This window comes from Rattus rattus, chromosome 9 (assembly GCF_011064425.1).
Source record: "Rattus rattus isolate New Zealand chromosome 9, Rrattus_CSIRO_v1, whole genome shotgun sequence".
Taxonomy (NCBI): Eukaryota; Metazoa; Chordata; class Mammalia; order Rodentia; family Muridae; genus Rattus; species Rattus rattus.
Genome location: NC_046162.1, coordinates 60,338,689 through 60,361,383, shown reverse-complemented (window position 1 = coordinate 60,361,383; position 22,695 = coordinate 60,338,689). Strand labels below are relative to the sequence as shown.

General features: G+C 50.1%; 1 protein-coding gene across 6 annotated transcripts in view; it reads right to left on the bottom strand.

Annotated features, from left to right (window-relative positions):
• Positions 1 to 8,422: 8,422 nt before the first annotated feature.
• The window catches only part of Atp6v0a1 (ATPase H+ transporting V0 subunit a1), a 54,083-nt gene continuing 39,810 nt past the window's right edge, over positions 8,423 to 22,695 (bottom strand). For 4 of the 6 annotated variants that reach the window (XM_032914051.1, XM_032914045.1, XM_032914048.1 and 1 more), the window contains 4 exons: positions 22,372 to 22,389; positions 16,323 to 16,440; positions 15,854 to 16,025; positions 8,423 to 9,860 (listed from right to left, as the gene is read on the bottom strand). In XM_032914051.1, the coding sequence (XP_032769942.1) occupies positions 9,767 to 9,860; positions 15,854 to 16,025; positions 16,323 to 16,440; positions 22,372 to 22,389 (402 nt within the window). In that variant the 3' untranslated portion in view covers positions 8,423 to 9,766. The remainder of the gene's footprint in view (positions 9,861 to 15,853; positions 16,026 to 16,322; positions 16,441 to 22,371; positions 22,390 to 22,695) is intronic. The other 2 variants (XM_032914047.1, XM_032914050.1) reach the window with 1 other exon arrangement.

Below are 22,695 nucleotides of genomic sequence, written 5' to 3'. Positions count from 1 at the left end.
ATACCAACCAAAAAGATCCTGGGAGCCTGGTGGTCGTGGTTGCAGCGCTGGTGTTGCAAGCCTTTGACACTCGGGACTCAGAGGCCACATCAGTCCAGTGTGGTTGTTTAAAACAAAAAACAAAAAAACAAACAAATAAGCAATAACAACAGAACAAAGGGGAACAATCCATTTTTGACTGGTGTTAGTAACATAGCTTAAAAACTATGTCGTAAGGACTGGGGAGATGGCTTAGTGGTTAAGAGCCCCGACTGCTCTTCCAGAGGTCCTGAGTTCAATTCTCAGCAACCACATGGTGGCTCACAACCATCTGTAAAGGGATCTGATGCCCTCTTCTGGTGTGTCTGAAGACAGCTACAATGTACTTATATATAATAAATGAATAAATCTTTAAAAAAAAAATTCTCGTGCAACTCAAAAGCCATTTTATGTGACTTAGAGTAATACGATGCCTAAGCTTGCCACCAGGAAGCTCTGGTAGGAGCTAGACTTCAAAAGCCTGTTCCGGGCGGGTCACAGAACCAGCTGCTGGCTGTTCAGGTACCAGCCTAGCCAGGGACAGGCTTGATAAGCCAACAATGATGTCGCTGTGTCAGTGATCTACCAGGGGTGTGGGCCCTGAGAACAAAGCGACTATTCAATGAAATGATACAAAAACTGGAACTTTAGTCTCTAGGGTGGCACTGCCGCCTCCTGAGACGCAGCTTCCCTAGCCTGTGGGTGGATATCCATCCACAAGAGAACTCGAAACTGTGCGTGACTCCAGCTTCAGTGACTACTAAACTTCAGGCACTGTTGGTGGGCACACTTAGGTTTGCACGAGAGCAGTAGCCATCGGCCTATACACTCAAGGACCTCCTGGACCTCCATCAGTGCCATCTTCCTGCCTGCCATGGTGGAAGAACTTCGCAGCCTTCTCACTGGAGAGGATTCCCCAGTGGAACCTTGGAGTGTTTCTGCCCTAACTGTTCCCCCACTTGGTGAGATGTCTGTTTTACCATTCATATTGGCATCACGTTATAAGGAATGTTTGTGTGAGTAAACCAAGCATATTCAAAAGACAAACCTCGTGTGCACATCCTAAGTGCTGCGTGCCTTGAAGCTCACAGGCTGTGCTCTCCGCAGCCAAGCGCCTGCCTTTCATCCCAGCATTCGGGACACAGACAGTCAGATCTTTGTGAGTTCAAGAACAGCATGGAACTGGAAACAAAAAGACCCAAACAAGTCTTATCTGCACGCCTTCTCCTCGGAGGAGGCTGAGATAGGTCAGTTACTCAAGGCGAGATTATTGGGCAGCAGAAGCAGCTGATCCAGAGGGAGGAAGGCAGATGCAACTGAAGGCGGGGAGCCAGACTTTCAGCCTGCTGTTGGGTTATTCTCTGGACCCAAGTGCTCATTAGAAAAAGCAGTTTTGGGGTTGGCGATTTAGCTCAGTGGTAGAGCTTGCCTAGGAAGCATAAGGCCCTGGGTTCGGGTCCCCAGCTCGAAAAAAGAACCAAAAAAAAAAAAAAAAAAAAAAAAAAAAAAAAAAAAGCAGTTTTAAGTGACTCCTTTGGCAGGGACAGCACATGGGGGACACGTTGAAGTCATGTCCTGTTCTGACTCCAACCCCATAGTCCCAGAAATAAGACTCAGGCACAAATTATATTTACAAATACCTTGGCCATATAGCTAGGCTCTACTCTGACTAGATCACAGCTAAGGATACCCATTTAAATTAACCTACGTTTTGCCATGCGGCTGTTACCTGAGGCCAGGTACCGTGCATCCATGCATCTGTCTCCCCACAGTCTTTTGGGGGTCCTTTCCCCACCTTCCTCCCCCCACACACGTTCACACACGTGCATAAAATTAAATAAGTTTAAAGCAATATGGTAAATATCCTGGATATTCTAAACCCGTAGCTCTCCACCTTCCTAACGCTGCGACCCTTTAAGACAGTTCCTCATGGTTTTGATGAACCACCCCCCACCATAAAATTATTTTGCTGCTCCTTCATAACTGGAATTTTGCTACTGTTACGAATCATAATGTAAGCATCTGATATGAGACCCCAGTGGAAAGGTCAATCGGCTCCCCCAAAGGGGTCGAGACCCACACGTTGAGAACCACTGCTTGAACGAGACATTTGCGTTCTTCCTTTTGTCTATCTGGGGTCCTAGACGGTGCAGACTAAGAAACTTGAACTTTCCCAAGGATCTCATGCTGGGAGCTACAAAAGGCTGAGGCCCTTTGGGCAGGCAGGAAGCTTTACAGTTTGTTGGAAGTCACTACAGGACAGACTGACATTGAGGACAGGGATTGTTACAGCCATGCTGGCTAAGGTTTGGTTAAAATGTCTCCCAATTCGACCAAGGTAGGCTCTTTTTTTTTTTTTTTTTAAGATTTATTCATTTATCATATGTAAGTACACTGTCACTCTCTTCAGACACACCAGAAGAGGAGGGCATCAGATCCCATTACAGATGGTTGTGAGTCACCATGTGGTTGCTGGGAATTGAACTCAGGACCTCTGGAAGAGCAGTCAGTACTCTTAACCACTGAGCCATCCCTCCAGCCCCGCATTTTAAATGTTTTAACATCTTTTTACTTTATGTTATCACCTACCAAAGTGGGAAGGAAAGGGTTACTAAAGCAAAGGTGGATGTGGACCTGTTTAGAGACATTTATTCTGGAGCAAATCTCATTTGCGTAGTTGTCAGGACACTGGTGGTTTAGTTTACATGAATCAGTAACAACAGCTCTGTCTACTCTACTCACAAACACTATTTACGTGGATTAGCAACAGCAGGGCAATCTAGAAGAAGCCCAAGGCTCTGGCACTCGAGTCCAAGAAAGCGGCAAGAAGTCACCGGAACACCACCAGAAGGTTCTTGGTGCATTTCTTTCAATGAAGTCGTGACCAATGCCATCTCTCCTGTCTGCTGTCCACTGGGCTATATTTATATCTCTTTAAAACATCACGAGGTTTCTCAAGCATCTGCTCTAGGAAAACATCCCATGCTCCCCCCTTTTAAGGCCGTCTCTAGAAAAGCGTCGTGTGTTCTTAGCAAAACATTCTTTCATGTGTCTGCTTTAGGAAAAACATTTTTTTTTTCCTTTTCTTTTTTTCGGAGCTGGGGACCGAACCCAGGGCCTTCTGCTTGCTAGGCAAGCGCTCTACCACTGAGCTAAATCCCCAACCCCGGAAAAGCATCTTCTTACAAGACAGCTTTTATAAGAACATCACGTGACACAAAGGAGTCTTCAAAGAAACCAGAAATTTTGACTTCAGACCAAACTGTCGACAGATCCATTTTCCTTTATCAATTCGTTTTCTAATTTCTTCTCCTTGTTTGGAGACCAAGTCTCATTCTCTAGACTGTGTTGGTCTTGAAGTCAAGGTAAACCTCCTGCCTCAGAATCTCAAGTTCCTGTGCTTATAGGTATACCTAACACTTTTTTTTTTAGGACAGGGAAATCTCGGTAGGTTGATGGACTTGTACGCTGATAGTAGTTTGATCCCAGGAGTTTAAGACCAGCCTGGACAAAAGCAAACCTTAGAAAATGGTAGGGAGGGCAGAGATGGCTCCACAGACAATGCCCTTGCCGCAAAGCCTGACAACCGGAATTTAGCCCCGGGACCCACCAGATGGAAGAGGAGGAAGGAGATTGATTCTTGAAAGTTGCCCTTTGGGCTGGAGAGATGGCTCAGACGCTAAGAGCAGAGGTCCTGCACTCAGTTCCCAGCAACCACATGTGACCATCTGTAATGGGATCTGATGCCCTCTTCTGGTGTGTCTGAAGATGGTGACAGTGTACTCACACATATAAATATATATTTTTTAAAAAAGTTGCTCTGCGACTTCCACACGCTGGTAGTGAGTCATGGCACATGCCCAGGTGCACTAAAGTGGGGTCCTAGGGATGGACGGCCTACTTCTAACTAACTATAGGTAGTTTTGCCCCCATATATGTCAAAGTACCACATGCCTGCCTGGCACTTGCAAGGCCAGAAAAGGGTTACAGATCCCTGGGACTGGAGTTACAGAGGCTTGTGAGGCACCGTGTGGGCGCCGGGAGTAGAATCTAGGTCTTCTGGAAGATGAGCAGCCAGTGCTCTTAAATATTGAACCATCTCCTTTGGTTCCCCACCCTCCACCCCACCCCCGCCCTACCCCCCACGTTTTTTGAGACAAGGTCTCGCCATGCCGCTCTGGAAACCATGACGCTCGCTGTGTATAGGGTGCCCTTGATTCCACAGAACTCTGCTTCCCAAATGTTGAGATTGAAAGGATGGGCCACCAGCTGTCTTTAATCCCAGCACCCAGGAAGCAGAGGCAGGTGGATCTCTGAGTTCCGGGCCAGCTAGAGTGAGTTCCAGGACTATGTGGTGAACGCTGCCTCGAAAAACAAAATAAAAAACAAAAAAGTGTGCCATGGGGTTTTGTTGTTGTTGGTTCTGCCTCCATTTCTTTTTTTCTTTCTTTTCCCCCCCTTTTTCTTTTTCAATCTCATTAAATAGACCCACTTGCCTGGAAGTTTCTATGTCCATGAGGTAGGTCTCAAGTTTGCTAGTTCTCTTACCATTGCTTCCTGAGTGCTAGCGTGTAGGCTGCTCCTCCACGGGTAGAACTCACTTTCACAGTGGGGTTTGAGTACATTTTGAGCTTTTTAGTGTGTGACAGGTGTTACCACTCTTTCACTAATGGGAGAAGCAAGCCGGCTGGGTCTCAGCTTGCTCTCCAGCCCCGGTTTGTTGTTGCTTTGTTTTGTCTCTGACCATCCTGTCCCTCTGCCTACGCACTCCAGAACAATCCCAGAATTCTTTCTGTCTTGCCCTGAAAGGTCAGTTACAACCTTAATTAACCACTTGGTGTGAAGAACGAGACTTTCCCTGTGTGGCCACCAGGGGGCAGCCGCCACCTAGCATGATTTGGGAAGGCTGGGAGGGGCTCTTGCTGGTGGGTTATTGTTTGAAGACGCGGCAACCCCGGGGATGGGGGAAAACAGCTGATACTGAAGGTGATGGATTTGTCCCCGCTGCTGTGAAGTTTGGGCCTTCCAGGAGACCTGCGGATGCCATCTCTAAAGTTGGTTCCAGGATCTCAGGATGGCGTTTGGAAATTGTAGAGGAAAAAGAACATGCGTTAGAAACAGGCACATTAGAGCCTGATCCTCACCCCTAACTTTCCACACATTCCAGCCCAGGTCACTGCATCTTTAGCGGGAGGAAACCAGAAGCTTCTGGATTCCGAGAACTCAGCCTACCTAAGGATTCTGCTCTCTTCCCACTCCAATCAGCCAGACCGGGGAGTCATTGATTTCCGAGGAAGTCTTGGGTCTTCTCTTAACTTTATTCAGATTACATACTGTGGTGGTTTGAATGAGAAATTGCCCCCATAGGCTCGTGTATTACAACACCTGGTCCCGGATTAGTGTTATTATTTGGGGGAGGTTATTAAAAAAAAAAAAAAAAAAAAAAAAACCCAAAACAAAAAACAAACCATTTAAGGCACTGTTTTCTCAACCTGTGGGTCGCGACCCCTTGGGGTTGTCAAACGATTCTTTCACAGGGGTCGCCTAGACCATTGGAAAACACAGACATTTATATTGCGATTCATAACAGTAGCAAAGTTACAGTTATGGGGCAATACAACTGTGGTTGAGGGTCACCACAACATGAGGGTTGCAGGAGGAAGGTTGACAACCGCTGCTCTAGGAGGCTGACAGGAGTAGAGTATAGCCTCGCTCCACTTCTTGTTTGGCCTCTTTGCTTCTGGGTTGTGGTGAAAGATCTGCGCCTGCTGCCTCGCCTCCCACCATTATGGAGTCTCCCTCGGGAATGTAGCCAGAGCAAACCTTTCTGTAGGTCGATTTTAGCCGGGGTGGATATACGGCAGCAGAGAGGTAACTAAGACACAAAGTAACACATTTTCCAGGTGTGTACCTTAGCCAGGCACGGTGGGGCGTGAGTTCAGAGCCAACCAGAGACACGACAAAACTCTACCTCAAGAATGCCAGAAAGGGGTTGGGGATTTAGCTCAGTGGTAGAGCGCTTGCCTAGGCGCAAGGCCCTGGGTTCAGTCCCCAGGCCCTGCCAGAAAGTTTAGCTCAATGGTCCCCCCCTAGGTTTGGTCCCCAGTCAAATCCAAGACAGGATTTCTCTGTGTAGCCCTGGCTGTCCTGGAACTGGCTCTGTAGATCAGGTTGGCCTCGAGCTCACAGAGCTCTAGATCTGCCTGCCTCTGCCTCCTGAGTGCTGCTGGCATTAAAGGCCTGAGCCACCATGCTTGCCTCTGTTTTCCTTTCTTTAAAGAGTGTACCGAAGGGTTGGGGATTTAGCTCAGTGGTAGAGCGCTTGCCTAGGAAGCGCAAGGCCCTGGGTTCGGTCCCCAGCTCCGGAAAAAAAAAGGAAAAAAAAAAGAGTGTACTGAAAAAAAATTCAGAGAGAGCCCTAGGTTTTATTCTAAATTTTATACTATTTTGATTATCACCGTTGCGTGTGTATGATGGAGTGTGGAGGTGGGTGGGTGGGTAGGTAGGTAGGTAGGTGGGTGGGTGGGTGGTGGAGGTCAGAGGACAACTCTGTGGAGTTAACCCTCTCCTTTCAACCTAACTTGGAGTCTGGGAATCTAAGGAGTCATTAGGCTTGTGTGGCAAGCGCTTTTACCTGCTAAGCCATTGTGCCTGATTAAAAAAAAAATGTTTTGACAGCGTCTCATGTAGTCCAGCTTGGCTTCAAACTCACTGTGTGACCAAGGGTGAGGATGACTTCAATGCTACTCCTTTAAGCTTCAACTCCAAGTTCCAGGAACTACAGGCACGGCGGGGTGGGGGTGGCACCCCTTTTCTTTTTTATAGAAAGAGAAGGTAAGCAACTTCCCACCCTTACAGAGCCCGTCTTCTGTGGGGAGGGGTGCGGCCTGGAGAAACAGGGAACGGATTGTGCAGCAGCGTTCGTTTGCCCAGACTCACACTCCTTGGAGATGGCGGCCATCTTGGATTCTTCTCCAGTCTTTTTGTGGCCTGTCATCCTCTCCTTGAACGGCACAGCTCAGACCGCCTGGGTATCTGGCTGTGACCTTTACTCTATCCCTCTCTATCTCCAGACGCTTGGTTCTGACCTCCAATCACAAAAGCTTACCCAGGGTTTGAAGGCTAACGTCTGCGTTTTTATCGTGTCACTCACATGGGAGACTCATTGCCTAGCTTGAAGGTCACGAAGTTTTAGAGCATTAACTCTTCCATTTAGGTCTATGGTCCACTTTTAATTTTTTTTTAGTTTATTTAATAAAAAATATCTATTTACTTATTTATGGTTGATAAGATGTGACCTAGCTATACAGTGTGTGCTCGCTTTAAACTCATCTTTCTGTTCCAGGCCTTGAGTCCTGGGCTCCCAGGCCCAGGCCTAGTGTTTGAATTTTATTTATGCTATGGTTAGGGAGCAATCCGAATGTGTTCTCCCAGCAGGCAGATACTCGGTTGTATTAGTTCTAGTTAATGAAAACAAAGGGGTTTTTGTTGTGTTGTTTTGGAAACTGGGTCTCATGTAGTTCAGGCTGGCTTTGAACTCCCAATCCTGTATCCACCCCCAGAGGGCTGGGACTACAGGCATATAGTGCCATGCTCTGTTCTCTCCACAGAGAATTACCTTGGCCTCTTTGTCTAAACTTGGTTGATTGTAAATTAGGGTTTAATCCTGGATTCTTTGACTCTGCTATTCTTGTTAGGCCTCCCTTCGTGCAAGATCAGAGTTGGGGAGCACTGCTCCAGGGGGAGGGTTGGGAGAGAGAGGTTTAGGCTAGGGTGGGCTAAGAAGATGGAATGACCAGGATGTCCCAGCCTCTCCCTCTGTGGTGTGTGTGTGTGTGTGTGTGTGTGTGTGTGTGTGTGTGTGTGTGTGTGTGTAGGGGGCAGGGCAGAGAAAGAATGTGTGTGTCTCAGGGAAGGGAAGTGCCCTCTCCACCCAGCTATCTCCCTGCACAGTCTGCTGGTTCTCTGGCCTGCAGCTTGCCTACTTCAGCACCTCACATTCTCCAGCTGCCCCAAGAGCCTGCCAACCCTCTACTCACACCAAGGCCAAAGGCATGAGGCTCAAAATAGCCAGGCCCTGAAGCCCTGGAGAATGCACTTGGAGAGAAGTTGGGGCAGACACCCAGGCCCCTTCTCCGGTTGGGATACACAGGGGAGGGAAGGGAGATAAGACTGCCCAAGCTATGCAAAGTTAGCTTGGCTCTCGGCCGTGGGAAGGCGCCTGGACAACTTGAGATAAGGTGCTAATTTCACAGACTCACGGCCCAGCCAGGGCCATGGCAACTGTGGCCTCAGATCAGGAAGAAAAGCAGAAATGCTGGCAAGATGAAGAGGGTGTGGGCACCAGACAGCTCGGGAGGGCTGAGCTGGAGTGGCAGGGGCCAAGCACTCAGAGGCAGGCAGCTTTTGTAAGAGTCAAACACACTTTATTCCGGATAAGAATGTCTGAACAGAAGGCCTTGGGCAGGGTCTCCACAGAGAGCTCTGCTGTGGGCCTCTCTGTAAAGAGAGCAGAGATCATCATGTAAACTGGGCACAAAAGGACAGAGGGGTTCTGAACAATTTACCGTGGGAGCGGCTCTCAAGAGCACCAGGGTGGGGGAGGGGAGGGGCCTTGCTGATTTAGTGTTACCTCCACAGGGAAGGCAGTGAGTGAATTTCGGGAGTCAGCACATGATTAGAAGGGTCTGAGATCCACAGTACATGAGGTAGGCGGCAAGGGCTTAGCAGGCCTCCGCAGCGCTTCCACACCTGCGCTGGTAGCTGGTAGCCCAACAGTCGCCTCTGATTAGCAAATTGTAAATAACACTGACCTTCCCTGTCCAGGACGCCACTCCTGAAACCTGGGGTCAGCATGGGGATTGGGGAGGGAGTATAAGTGGGCAGATCAAGGCAGGCCTGCCGGCAGAACCAACCTTACTGACCACAGCCTTAGGACATCATGATCAGGGTGCAGAAGGGCTCAGGGATGTGCCGGGAGAGTGCCAATTTTAACTTCTGCCTTGGGGTGTAGTGTTGGGCAAGGCCCATTCACGCACTGACAGAGAAGGGAATCTAAGGTCCGGAAGCCCGGTGCTGCAAGTCAGTGGGACCCTCCCATTCCTAGGGATGCTAGCTATGCTGTGTCAACAGGGCTGGGGGAGGAGAGTGTTTAGGAGGGTGGGGGTTAGGAGGGTGGGAGTTATCCTGGAACCTTTGGGATGGCCCAGGTAGGGCCAACTGAGTTTCCTGAATACTCACTGGAAAGGCTGGACAAAGGGTGACAGCAGCATCTTCCTGACTGTCCCTGCCAGCGGAGTGGGGTATGTTCCATAAGCAATATCCCCTTCTAGGAGAGAACCCATTGCCATCTTCCTCCAAGGCGTGACCAAGAACTCCTGGACTGAAGAGGGACCCCTTGCATCCTGAGGGCTCCGTGCCCCCATGTGTCTGTGCATGTTGGCTCACCAGTAGGGGATGGAATAGGGCTGTCTGTCTGGAGGCCAGGAGGCCAAGTGGTGCCATGGGGATGGGTGGGTATCAGGCACAGCCATCAGGCTCTCAGTTGAAAGTCTATACGTAACACCCAAGGCTTGGGATAAAGAGACCCAGGGAAGGCCAGCACTACCTAAATGAGTCACAGCGGGGGCAGGGGTTGTAGGGTGACACAAACGCCCGGGTATCCAGGGATCACAACCAGCAGGCAAGAGACACAGTCACTGTAGAGGCAGGCAGGAGAGCTGCTCTGAGCATGCGCCCTGCCTGAGACTCACTCATCAAACTTCCCTTCCCGAATGTGCTCAAAGGAGAAGGGGAGGAACTTGAAACCAGTCCCAGTGTAGAATTTGTTCTGGAATTCCACCCTGGAAAGAAAAAGAGCAAAGTTGTCATTTTACAGGGAAAATGGAGTGGTTCCACCACACTTCAACTGCGGGGGACAGAGGCAGGTGGTCTGTGGCCAGCCAGGGTGACATAGTGAGGCACTGTCAAAAATAAAATAAAGAGGTTGAATGGCTCAGTGGTTAGAGCATGTGCTGCTCTAGCAGGGGACCTGAGTTCAGTTCCCAGCACCCGCAAGGCTGCTCACAACTGCTTCTAATTCCAGGTCCTAGAAATCTCATGCCCTCTTCCAGTCTCTACACCCTCACTCAGACGCATAAATAAAACTGCTTTCAAAATCAAACAATAGGGGCTGGAGAGATGGCTCAGCGGTTGAGAGCATTGACTGCTCTTCCAGAGGATCTGAGTTCAATGCTCAGCAACCACATGGTGGCTCACAACCATCTGTAATGGGATCTGATGCCCTCTTCTGGTGTGTCTGAAGACAGTGACAGTGTACTCACATACATACAATAAATAAATCTTTAAAAAAAATTCAAATTTATTATGAGGGGAGGTCAGAGGGCAAGCTTTATGGAATTGGTTCTCCTCTTCCACCTTTCTGTGTTTGGGGGTCAAACTCAGGTCTCCAGGCTTAGTGGCAGCACCTTTCCTACAGTACCACTCTGCCCCTCCTCGGAGCCCTGTCCTATCCTCAGTAAGCCGGCAGGAAAGGATACCTAGGTAAGTCTGTCTGTTGTCTTAACATCTCATTCTCTTTGTCTTCTTGTTTTCGCTAAACACTGGAGCAGCCCAGAAAGCACAGAGTGACAGCAGAAAACACAGTGACAGCAATAAGCTAAGGAAGAAAAGCCCCAAACCCCTTCCTGGCAGGAGCTCACACAGCCCACCTCTAAGGGAAGCCTCTGAGAAGAATTCTGGTTCTGGGTAAACAGACACCCCCACCCCCACCCCCACCCCCGCCTCACCCCAGGGAGAGGAGACTCAGGAGCAAATGTTGAAGGCAGTCAGTTCAGAGGGGTGGGGGAAGCTTGGGGGGATATTCTTCTCAAAGCAAAAATATTCTCCAACCACAAAAACATCTGAGAAAGAATTCTTCTCTAGAGACTAAAAGGAAAAACAGGGCCTTAACTGTCTTCCCAGGCAGATCAGCAGCTGTCCCTGCTGGGCTTTGGGGCCTTTTCCTACTCAGAGGGGCAGGAAAGCGTCAGGGCTGTCCGCCTGTTTCCTCCTGCACACTCCCCTGGGCTGCAGCCCAGCAGCCAAACCACCACCAAATATGGGCAGGAACATGCACGCATGATTCAGAGAAAAAGGCCGAGCAGCTCCAAAGCATAGTTTCCACTGGGCACCGTGTGGCTCTTGCAAGAACAGACAGGGATGAGACGGGTGGGCTCTAGGGGACAGGTGACAAAGGCTTTAAAATGTCTCAAGGCCTCGAGACTAACCCAGTTCCAACCTACCCTTCAGCTTTAGACTCTCAACCAGACAACGGCAGGCAGGAGGTGGCCAGGGGTAGATCAGAACCCCAGATGCCCCTTCAGTTCTGGGGTGCCTGCCTGAGGACACAGTGGAAGAACGAGCTGTACTTGTTGGGAGAAGTGCAGAACTGATCATATGGTGCCCCGCTTCCACATTCTGCAGGGGCAGGGTCCAGGCCCCAACCACTCCCAGGGAAAATGGAGCCTAGGAATGGAGCTCTGAGCTAGCATCAGCTGCAGGATTCCAGGGCCCAGAGCCACCACTGCAGTGTTGGCGTCTAAGCCCTTCTCTAAGTCCCAGCCACAGAGCTGGCTCTGAGTAGGCCCCATTCACATGTGTCATGGGTATTTCTGAACAGCTGGACAACAGATGTGCATCTCTCTTTATTCTACACCAAAAGTGCCGTCACGAGTCCCAACTCATGCCTCCACTTCCAAGGATACATTCAGAACTTGGACTCCCTGGCTGGTCAGTCACATAGACAGACAGTTCTAATTTCCAAACAGGGCAAATGGAGCCCGAGTTTTCCTTGGAGGATTAAGGAGTCCCAGCCTGTTCAGCAAAGGCCTTGCTTGCCTATGTTTGGTTTGAGCCATAAAAGCGCTGCTATGTGGCCTGACAGACAAGGTCCCTCTGGTGCTAGCCTTCCCACCAGCAAGAAGTCCGGGCGGTCCTTAACCAGGGACATCTTGGATCTTTTAAATTTTCCACAGTGTTTATGATGCAAACACACATGCACACGGGCACACACACACACACACACACACACACACACACACACATGCACGCACACACACAAGATGTTGGCGTGCGAGGCCAACATCTTGGGGTTATCTAGAGGTCAAATCTGACTTTACCTCCCACCCAGAGTCCTCACCTCAATCTCCAAGTACAGAGATGGAAAACAATTTCCCTCTGGCCACCCCACCCTCTTCCCCCAACCAGGGAAACGAGCGCTTCCTGAGAGAGTTGTTTTGTGGGCGAGAGGGGCTGACCCCGCAAGCTCTTCTGCTGGTCAGCTCTACTGAAATGAACCTACAGCTCAGAGTCTCGGGAGGGCAAATGGGCTTCTCGGCTACCTCTGCCGGCTTCAGCTCCTGGCAAAGGCCACCCAGTAAGCCATGGGGGTCGGGGCGGGGCGGAGAGAGTAGATATGAGTGCTCTGCCTCGGTCCAGGGGACCTCTTTTCAGGAGTAAGGGGTGTGGGGCCTCTTCCCTTCCTGGTGCGGTGTGGTGGAGGGAGGCAGCTTTGGAGAAAGCCCAGAGCAGCTGCTTCTCGGGCTCTGTCTGCACTGTTCACATCTGCCCGACGACTCGCACATCGGGCAGCGCTGTCAGCCTGGGACTGTTTTCCCAGGATTTTTTTTCGGCACCACCCTGTTCCTCACGCCTGCTCCCCAGTTCTGTTTCACCAGCCAGCATGGACATGATGGATTCTTGTCTCATGACAACAGTCTTATGTATCATCCTAATGGCTGGTTACAACCTGATCCCTGCTTCCTGTCTAATTACGTTGGGCATGAATACCAAGCACACTTTACGTGGTAGGTGGGAGGAGACACAGCCCAGGAGAAAGAAACTATATTTTCAAATGTCACTGACCTTACTAGTGGCTTGTGTTATGAAATCAAATCAAAATCAAATGTTTTTCTTCTCGATTCCACCAAAGAGACTCAGAACTTGTGTATCGGGGAAATGCCGGTGTGAGGTGTGAAGATGCTTGTGTCTGGTGCACTATCCCTGGACCATTTTGTCAAGGACCCGCTAGCTGTTCCGCCTCCCGCCCCAGGGCTATCCCACTGCTCAGCTCCTCCCAGGGCTTGGCATACTTCTGCATTTGGCCAATAGAGGGCGCCCAAACACCAATTAAACTTGGCGCTATGTCTCAACAGCCACCCACCCATTCCTCCAAACCCAGAGCTGGGATTTTGAAAGTTGCAGGAGGCCTCTTCTGTTTCTCCTCTTCTACTCAATATTTACACTACCATACAGACAAATAACACGAGATGCACATTCAGATGGCAGCAGACGCCTCCTTTAGGGCCTCCCCACTCTCTAACCAGTCAAAGTAGTTTGTTTGTAGGACCTGCAGCCAGGTCTCTATAGGGCAATGCACTTTTCCCCCAGCCATTTCTACTTCAGTGTGTCGGGCCATGTAAGAGACACATAGTGTGTATATTATTTTCTGTTCCTCACAGTCACTTTGCCATGTGACTGCTGCCTTCTCTCTCCACATGAGACAAAGTCATGTTCAGAGACCTCAGGATCACCTGCCAGTGAGGTCAGTCACCTTAGAAGCCTACTTCACACCACCGCGACTTCTCCATGTTCCTTTAGGAGAGTGGAGGAAGGTATACGGTCACTTCAAGGCCAAAGGTAAGTCTGCAATCGTTGGTGATCTGGCAATAAGAAATGGCACCCCAAACTGCCTGAGCTCCTGATAAAAGAGAGAGACCCAAGGCCAGGGTCCTCCTCATGACATGGCACTCCTTCCTGCCTGTGGATCTGACTGATTGTTCTGATCCAACCCTCATGGATCCTCGCCATGCCCAGGGTGGGCGACCAGGCTTTAACACAGGCTGGACTGAAGGAGAGGTGGGCACTCTTCCCTCAGATCTCGAGCTCAGGAGAAACAGATGTGAACACGAAAGCAAGAGGGCCAAAAGGACAAGAAAAAGTGGATCACAGGGCAGGGGGCTGGTTACACACACATCTCCTCACTGGAGTGGCTGAAGTATGCAAGGGAGAGCTGGCTGATAAACCGAGAGAGGGTGCCAAGCCAGCAGCTGAGAGTGCGCTGCACTCCCAACCTCCCAGGCTTACAGTAAACAAGTCATTGGGTGCGGAGAAGAGGAGCCAGGGGGGGGGGCGGCTCAGAGAGCAGCTTCTACTGAGGCCACACAGCCTTCTAAAGCGGCTCTGGAGGGAGGACTACAGCCCAGCCCTGACATGCCTCAAGCCTCCCCATAGCTTGGTACAGCCAGCCACAGGATCTTAAATCTGCAAGGCAGCCAGGAGGGGAAGATGAGGGCCATGGGGGGAGGCTTCTTAGGTCGGTCAGAGCTGTGCAAAGCCCTTCTGGAACCCCACACCACCCATCACCTCAGCCAGGGCTTTCTGAGTTTGTGAGCCTTCACAGTGTGGATTGGGTAGACCTTCCCAGGATACTGAATTAACCCTTCCCTGGAATGGAGAACACGACATCAAAGAATAAATGGAGTCCCGAGGAGGCAGAGTCTGAGGCAGGGCTGCTAGCAAAACACAGGCTTCCTGGTCTTTAGGATAACTGTGGTTCAGGCACATTTAAGAAATATTCATAGAAAGATTATTCACTGTTTATCAGAAACTCAATCTAATGAACATCCTGTATTATTAGAGAATTCTTAAATTAGTTTCTTATCTTGTGTGTTTGTGGTGGTGGGGATTAAGTGTACACATTTGGAGGTCAGGGGACAACTTGCAAAGATTGGCTCTCTCCTTCCACCACATGGCTCCAAGGGATTGAACTCGGGTCATCAGGCTTGATGGCGAATGCTTTAACCCCCTGGGCCATTTCGCTAGCCTTCTCTTGTATTCGTATTTGCTAAGCCTAGCAACCCTCATTTGAAGTCACAGCCACAGCTTCTAGCTCTCCTATTCCTGAGCCATTTCTTCATATAGAAGGGTCACATAGTACATTAGAGTACAAACACCACACACCCCACACACACACACACCCCCTCACAGACACACACACACACACACACACACACACACACACACACACACACACACACACACACACACACACACACACACACACACACACACACACCCCCACACACACACACACACATACACACACACACACACACATACACACACATACACACACACACACACACACCCTCACATACACACACACACACACACACACACACACACACACACCACACCATACCCGCCTTTGAAAAGCTGTTTTAGTGTACCTAGCATCCCACCAGAGCAGCACTGGCACAGTGGCCCTGTACAGGGACAGTCGGGGTAGAGTGTGATCCAGCAGTCCTGGGTGGGGACCAAGCTAGTGCTCTAAAGGCAGGAGTCACGGGCCAGAACAAAACAGAAACACCCTCACACAAAACTAACCCCTAGCTGCGCATGGCAGTTTTTGCCTACAATCCTAACACTTGAGAAGTTGAAGCAGGAGAGTTGTGAGTTCAAGGCCAGCCTAGCCATATAGTGAGACCCTGTTTAAACAAGCAAACAACAACAAAACAAGATCTGTTACCACAGCTCCCTCCTCTGCACTTACTAAGCACAATCAAAAGCACTGAGGAATACTGAAGCAAGGACTGGGAGCCTTTCCTGGAAGCCATGAGAAGACAAGCCAGGCTTTCCCGTGGCCCTTCCTCAGGGGTCTGTGCCAGGAAAGGTGGGGGAGGGGTACTGCAGTGAGACTGAAGAAGGGACAGACTTGTGGTGCTAAGCAAGAGGTCGGTCTGTTCTTTGTGAGCAAAGGCGCGGCCCGCCCCACCTCTGGCCCCTTGCCACTCACCAGTGTAACCGCAGTGCGTGGAGGAAGGCTGAGAGGCCTTCCATGATCAGCAGGATGGCCACGGTCAGGGTGGCAAAGGCAGCGAAGATGAAAAACAGCCCCAGTCCCCCTGCCAAACTCCGGACATGCAGGCCGATGTGGATCACCATGGTCCAGAGTACTTCAGAGAGCTCTGGGGGGTGGAACACAGGTGCAATTGAGTTTAGCCAAAGGGAAGGGGTGTGAGCCTCGAAGTTGGCTCTTCCAGCATTTCTGTGGTAAGTTCCCAGAGCCCTGTATCCCTGCCTGCTTTGGGCAGGATCACTGCAAACAGCTAGCCTGAGTGAGAGCTGATGACATGATTTATCTGCACTCATTCCTGGAGACAGGAGCTGGACGGATTCTAGAACCTTCATGTACTTCCATGGTGAGGAAGCCCCACCACTCTAAGGGAGTTCCAGGAGGAGAGGACTGGAGAGAGCACACTCACGTGCATGGGCCAGGCTGAGGGCCCAGAGCCGCAGGTAGGACGCAGTGTTGGAGATGCAGCCCAAGCAGTACTCAATGGTGTGGATGGCCTGGTGGACCATGGTGTCGCCAAAGTCAAACTGGCATGGGAGGAAACCACAGAGATGATGATCAGGCTAGGAGGGCGGTGTGCAGGAGTTGAGAGGTCCCCAGAGCCCATGCCAGGGCGGGAATTACATTTCTCTTAGCTGACACCTCACCTGTAGAGGGGCTGTTGATTACGAGTTGTGACTTCAGCAATGACTTCCCCAGAAATCCTTCCTGGCCTGGCTTCCAACTGGGGCACACTAATACCCATCAATACCTTACACTGTGTCTTCTTTTTTTAAGACAGAATTTCATTATGTAGTTTCAGGCTGATCTTGAACTTAGAACCCTACCTCCTTGGCTTCCCTTGTGCTGGCTTTAACTGCATCAGGAAATCTCTATCTTTTTGTTTTGTTTTGGAGACAGGGTTTCTCTGTGTAGCCATGGTTGTCCTGAAACTCACTCTGTAGACCGGGCTGGCCTTGAACTGGGATTAAAGGTGTACACCACTACCACTTGGCTTTTTTTTTTTTTTTTTCTTCTCTTTTTTCTTTTGTGTATATAAGACTGTACCTGCATGTAAGTGCATATGCACCTTGGAGTCTAGGAAATGGAGTTAAGGTAGTTGTGAACCACCATGTTGGTGCTAGGGACGAACCTAGGTCCTCTGAACAGCAGTGTATCTGTTTTCATACCGGGTCTCATTGTATCGTCCTGGTTGGCCTGGAACTTTAACTCACCTTGTGGATCAGGCTGGCCTCAAACTCAGAGATCTGCCTGCTTCTGACTCCCAAGTGCTGACTTTAGTGGTGTGTGCCACCATGCCCATCACACCGTGTATCTCTTTTTTTAAAGATTTATTTTCCTGTATTATGGCTAGGTACCATTGCATGCAGTACCTGCAGAGGCCAGCAGAGGGCACCAGAGCATCCACGTGGGCGCTGGGAATTGAACCAAGGTTCTCAGTAAGAGCAGCCAGTGCTCTTGACCACTGAACTATCTCTCCAGGTCCACGCTGTAGATATTTCCGGGAGGAGGGGAGTTGTTTTTTTCAAGACATGGTTTGGGTAGCTCTGGCTGTCCTATAGACTCACTCTGTAGACTAGGCTAGCTTTGAACCCAGAGTACCATTTGCCTCTAAAGGGGTGAGCCACCATCTCCACCATACTATATTATCTTTTTTTTTTATTTTTAATTTTTAAAATTTTTTTCCAGACAGTGTTTTTCTGTGTACTTTTGACTGTGCTGGAATTTACTATTTAGACCAGGCTGGCCTTGATCTCACAGAGATCCACTTGCCTCTGCTTCCACAGTGCTGGAATTAAAGGGGTATGCCACCACCACTCAGCCACACTGTTTTTAACAATTTTTTTCCTCTCCTGGTGGGCTCTGACATCCATATACAGTGCGGCATACTGAATCAAAAACCACTGTATCCTCCTCCTCCTCTTCCTCCTCCTCCTCCTCTTGCTGGGATTAAATACCCCAACAAAAGCGACTTAGGGGAGAGAGGGCTATTTGGCTCAGTTTGGAGCAGTTGTCATGGTGAGGACTCAAGGCAGCAGGCACTTACAGCAGCTGGTGACGTCATGTCTACAGCCAAGAAACAGAGTGCACTGAATGAGCACATGCCCTTCTGGGCAGGGCCCACACCCGGGGAATGGCGCCACCTGTTTTTAAGCCATGTCTTCTCACCTCAGCTAACTGAACTGCAGTAACCCTCTCAGAGGCATGGCTGGAGTCTCCCGGGTGAGTCCAGATGTTGTCAAGTTGACAATTAACACTAACCATCACACGCATTCTTCTGAGCAACCAGAGCCCTGCCAGTGGCCTGGCCCCACTGATCCCCGCCTCACAGTGGAGCTCTGTGCATCCACTGCTTGGAACATGGCGAGGGCAGACAGGGAGCTCCCAGGCAGGAAGCCACTTGCACACTGAGCTCTGCAAGCCTCCTTGCTTCCTCCTCCCAATCTTCTGAGAGCTAGACAACTTCCTTCTCTGACTTTTGAAAAGTTCACCAAGGGAATTTTTTGCCAAGAGTCTACAAATACCCACATAAAGAGCTAGTTGGTGCCTAGGAAGCGCAAGGCCCTGGGTTGGGTCCCCAGCTCCGAAAAAAAAAAAAAAAAAAAAAAAAAAAGAGTAGTTGGGAAATACTGTAGGTGTGGCTGGCTTGGTGGCTTGTGCTATAATCCCAGCACTGAGGAGGCTGAGGTGGGAGGACCGTGAGGTTGAGGAGAGCCTGGGCAACATAGTAAGACTATGTCCCCAAACTATGAAACCAAACAAGTGTTCAGGAGTTAGGGTGAGTTCAGCGGGGACCCTTGCCCTGCCTGGGGTTCAGTCTGACTTTTGTGTAAAAGGAGGACTCGTGGGGTGGAGCTCAGGCTCTGGGAGTTGTTCTTTAGAGTACACTTTAGGAGCAGTTTTCTGAACCCAGTAGGTTCTAGAAGGTTTGGGTGGAGAAATCAAAAAGTCCACCACAGATCAAGTCATGTTTTTCTTTCTGACGTTGTCTCTGGGACAGCAGCACGGTATGGCTATCAGCCTTCCAGCTCCTGAGGCTCCTTAAGCTTCCTCTGCCCTCGTGGTGAGGCCTGTCGGATGCTATAGTCTCTATACTGTATAAGGAAGGGGCTTGCAAGCCATAAGGGTAGGGCCAGTAGGACGAGGCCACTTCCAGCAAGCTACCTTGGGGAATGCCTCATGCACAGCCATCGCTGTTTAACCCTGTGAATTTCTGGACTTTTCTGTTTTTGGGCCTCTTACTCTGAAAATGAGTGGCCCTTGGTACCCTGAGCTACCTCAGTCCAGCAATGGCAAAAGAACCCTTTCCTATACTGGCTGCATGAACTAATGCAGAAGGGAGCCTGGAGCTCCAAGGAGACCTGGCCTTTTCCTGAGCTCAGTGAAAGGATGGTGATGTCAGTGTTTTCATTTCATTCAGTTCAATTTTCTCTCATTAAAAAAAAAGAGAACCATTGTCAGGGTGGACTCTGTGAGGGAGACCCAGGTATAGTCATGGACACTTGTGATCCCAGCACTGGAAAGGCAGATGCCAGAAGGTGAAGAGCTCAAGGCTATCCTTGGCTACCTAGTGAGTTCTGGGCTATCCTGGGCTATAGAAGACAGTCTCCATGTCCATCCCAGAGGAAAGGAAAGAAGGGGAACCCTTCACTTCCAGGCAATACCCTGGCTTTTCCTTTCCTTCCTTCTCACCTTCTTGGGAATGTTTTCTCAGGAGGGAGGAGAATTAAGGGAGAAATGTATTCCCGCACTTGGAAGGAATCTTCCTTCGTCCCAGACAGCAACTCTGCAGTGACACCAGTCCCTCCCTGCTCTCCATCTGTGTTCTCTCCCAGCTTCTCTCTGACCAGGTTGTTCTGCGCCCTGGCTCTCACCCTTTATCCTTCAGAATGGCTTTTCTAAGGGAGATGGTGACACTGTTTCCCAATGGTCCCATCTGACAGACACTCTGTGACCCTAGCTGCACTCTGCAGTACCTGTCACTGTAGCTGCACCCTCCTTTTTGAGATGCCTCTTGGCCTTCCTCCTCTGACATTCCTTCCCCTAAGTCTTTTCTGTAGGACTGACAAAGCCGCACGGGGAATCCCAGGAGTAATTCTCGAGCAAACATCCCCACTTCTGCTGCCCACCTCCCACCTCTGTGCTGCCCATCTTCAGCTAGCTATGCTGTCTCCTAGTGTTCCACAGGCCTCCAGACTCAACATCACTGATTGAAATATAGCAGTCTGTCCTCTGGTCCCACCAAGATTACGCTCACTGTTCCACAGCCAAGTCAGGCAGGGCCTTCCCTTCCACCCCTCTTTCCTCACGTGAGTGACTTAATTCACTCGAAGCTACCCAGTCCTTTACTAAATCACAGCACACTACAGGACGTCCTTGCCTTCAGGCTGTGCCCCTCTCCCACCCAAAGGACTACCCATAGGGTCTCAGCGGCAGGGCCCGTGAACCTGGGCTTCACTACTCTGAGCTCCTTGTTGCCAAAATGAGATAACTTCTGCCACTCTCTGCCAACCCCTCCTCTCAGGAGTCCCCAGCTCCCACATCAGCTGAACCACTCCCGGGCATGAGCTGAGCCTGCGGGCTTGCATCTTTTTAATACTGTAGACAGTGGTGGGTCTGTCCCTCTCTCCCTGCCTCCAGACACTCCTCCTCAGCCAGCCTCGGCCCAGGAGGAACCTAAGGGAATCCTTCCTGCTCTCTTTCCAATCCCCCCCACCCCACCCTGGGGCCTGTCAGGCACCCTTCTGCGCTCCCAAAGCATCCCAGGCACATATCCATCGTGGAGTCTGTCAGCAGACCACCTCCCTACCTTGTCTGGACGATCTCTCCGTTTCTATAGCACTACGCAGTGCTTGACACACTGAGGGTACGTGACTGGCAGATGGGTGGGTGAGCATGGATGGGTTGGTGAAAGCAGCAGGTGAGAAGACACAGTGGGGGAGGGGCCACCGACCCTTGTTGAGAGGTTACAGCCTTCAGAGATTTCCCAGATATCAAGTTGTCTGGGTCTGGTTTGGACCTGGACTGAGTGCTTCCTAGCGAGAGGGCACAGTTGCCCTGCCTGGAATAAACTCGTGTTTACATCCAAGCAATGTAGGGAATTACAGAGGTTTGCTGCACTGCTTCTTAAGACTCTGTTTTGTTTGATATCATTGCAAAAAATGTCAGTTTTCTAAATTTGGGGAATCAATGCTGGAAAAAGGCAAAGTTATGACCAGGGCAGAAGCTAGGGAGGCTAACTTAGTGCGTTCGGTGGCCAGAGAATGGGAAGACTACACTGGAGCCCATCTTCTTGACTGTCCAACTGCCAGGGACATGGCTATCTGGGCACACTGGCACTAGATAGCTGACTAGAACATTCTGCCAGTGATGAAGGTACATCAGTAGGCATTGGAAAGCAGGAGGTGGTGATACAGGGAGAGGGCCAGGCTCCTCAGCAACACGGAATCCCATTTGCCCCTCCCCTCAGCCATGCCAGGCAGCTTAGCCAGCAATTCTGCACAGACGCCCGGTCCAGGAGCAAGGGTTGTTGTTGATGCAGGCAAGGGAGTCTCCCCAGCCATCAGGGAGAGCAAACACTGCCTGTTTTGACACAGAACAGCCAAGGTTTTCCCATGGTCATGCACTGCCCCTTGGAGAGACCAGGAGAGGGAAGGGAAAGGTTCTTAGGTACAGGTGTGTTAGAGAGAAATTTAGGGGAAAGATGCAAACAGTGCAGAAAGGTCATTTAAAACCTATCTCAAAAACATGAGTGTTGGTTAATGAATTGCTTCTGAGCTACAAGGCCCGGTACTCTAGACATGGCCTGAGCATTTGGCATTCTTTCAGCTCTATTATTCTTCATGTACTTAACACAGAAGGCCTTTCGTGCAGATGGGACTTCTGTTCCCTAAATGTACCTGAGAGGCAAAGCTTATTTGGAAAGCTGTTCGCTTCTCAATCAGGTCCTGTGGAGCTAGGACTGACTCCCAGGGTCTTGTGGCCCTACGTTGAAGTACCACCAAGCTGATGGGGGCAGTGGGAGAGGCTGCATCTCAGACAGGAGGAGGGGTAAGCTTTGCTTGCAAGCACTCAGAGGAGCAGGGTGGGGACCACTACCCCCAGTGGCAGAGCAAACAACACATCACAGGAGAGGAAGGTGGAGACCCCTGGGACTTAACCCTGAGGGCAGTGACCTCAAGAATGCCAGGTTAGGCATACTTGTAGCTCTTCCAAGCCAGTTCCAGTATTAGATCAGCAGTCAACAACACAAGGACAGAGGTGACCGACACGAGATGCAGTTTATGGAGATGAACTGTTTCGGAATGCAGGCTCACAGATTGGTTAGACAGGGTCAGTGAGAGGCGGGATGCACGGCGTGATATGTGTGGCCCCAGGGTGCAGTGGGGCGGAGGACAGAGTGAGCACAAGGATGGGGAGAGAGAAGCCCCAGATAGACATGAAGGCTCTGGTCTTACCACTTCGTCCTCGGTAGGCTTGAAAACACAAATTCACACTTAGTGGGGAGCTACGCCACACACAGGCCACAAGCTATGAGCACACATTACTGACTATTTGGGGGAAGACTGGGGACAATGTGTTGGAGGTACTCTTCCTTAGCATACACATAAAAGGGAAATCAAGGAATTAAGATATGTGTTTTTAAAGGCACCCCAACTCTTGTGCTTAAAAAAAAATAACCACATATATAAAAAACAAAATTATAGTCAGAGTGGCTAAACGAAGAAACTCAGTCTAGGTCCCTCACTGCTATTTTATTTGCTTAAAAAAAAAAAAAGAAA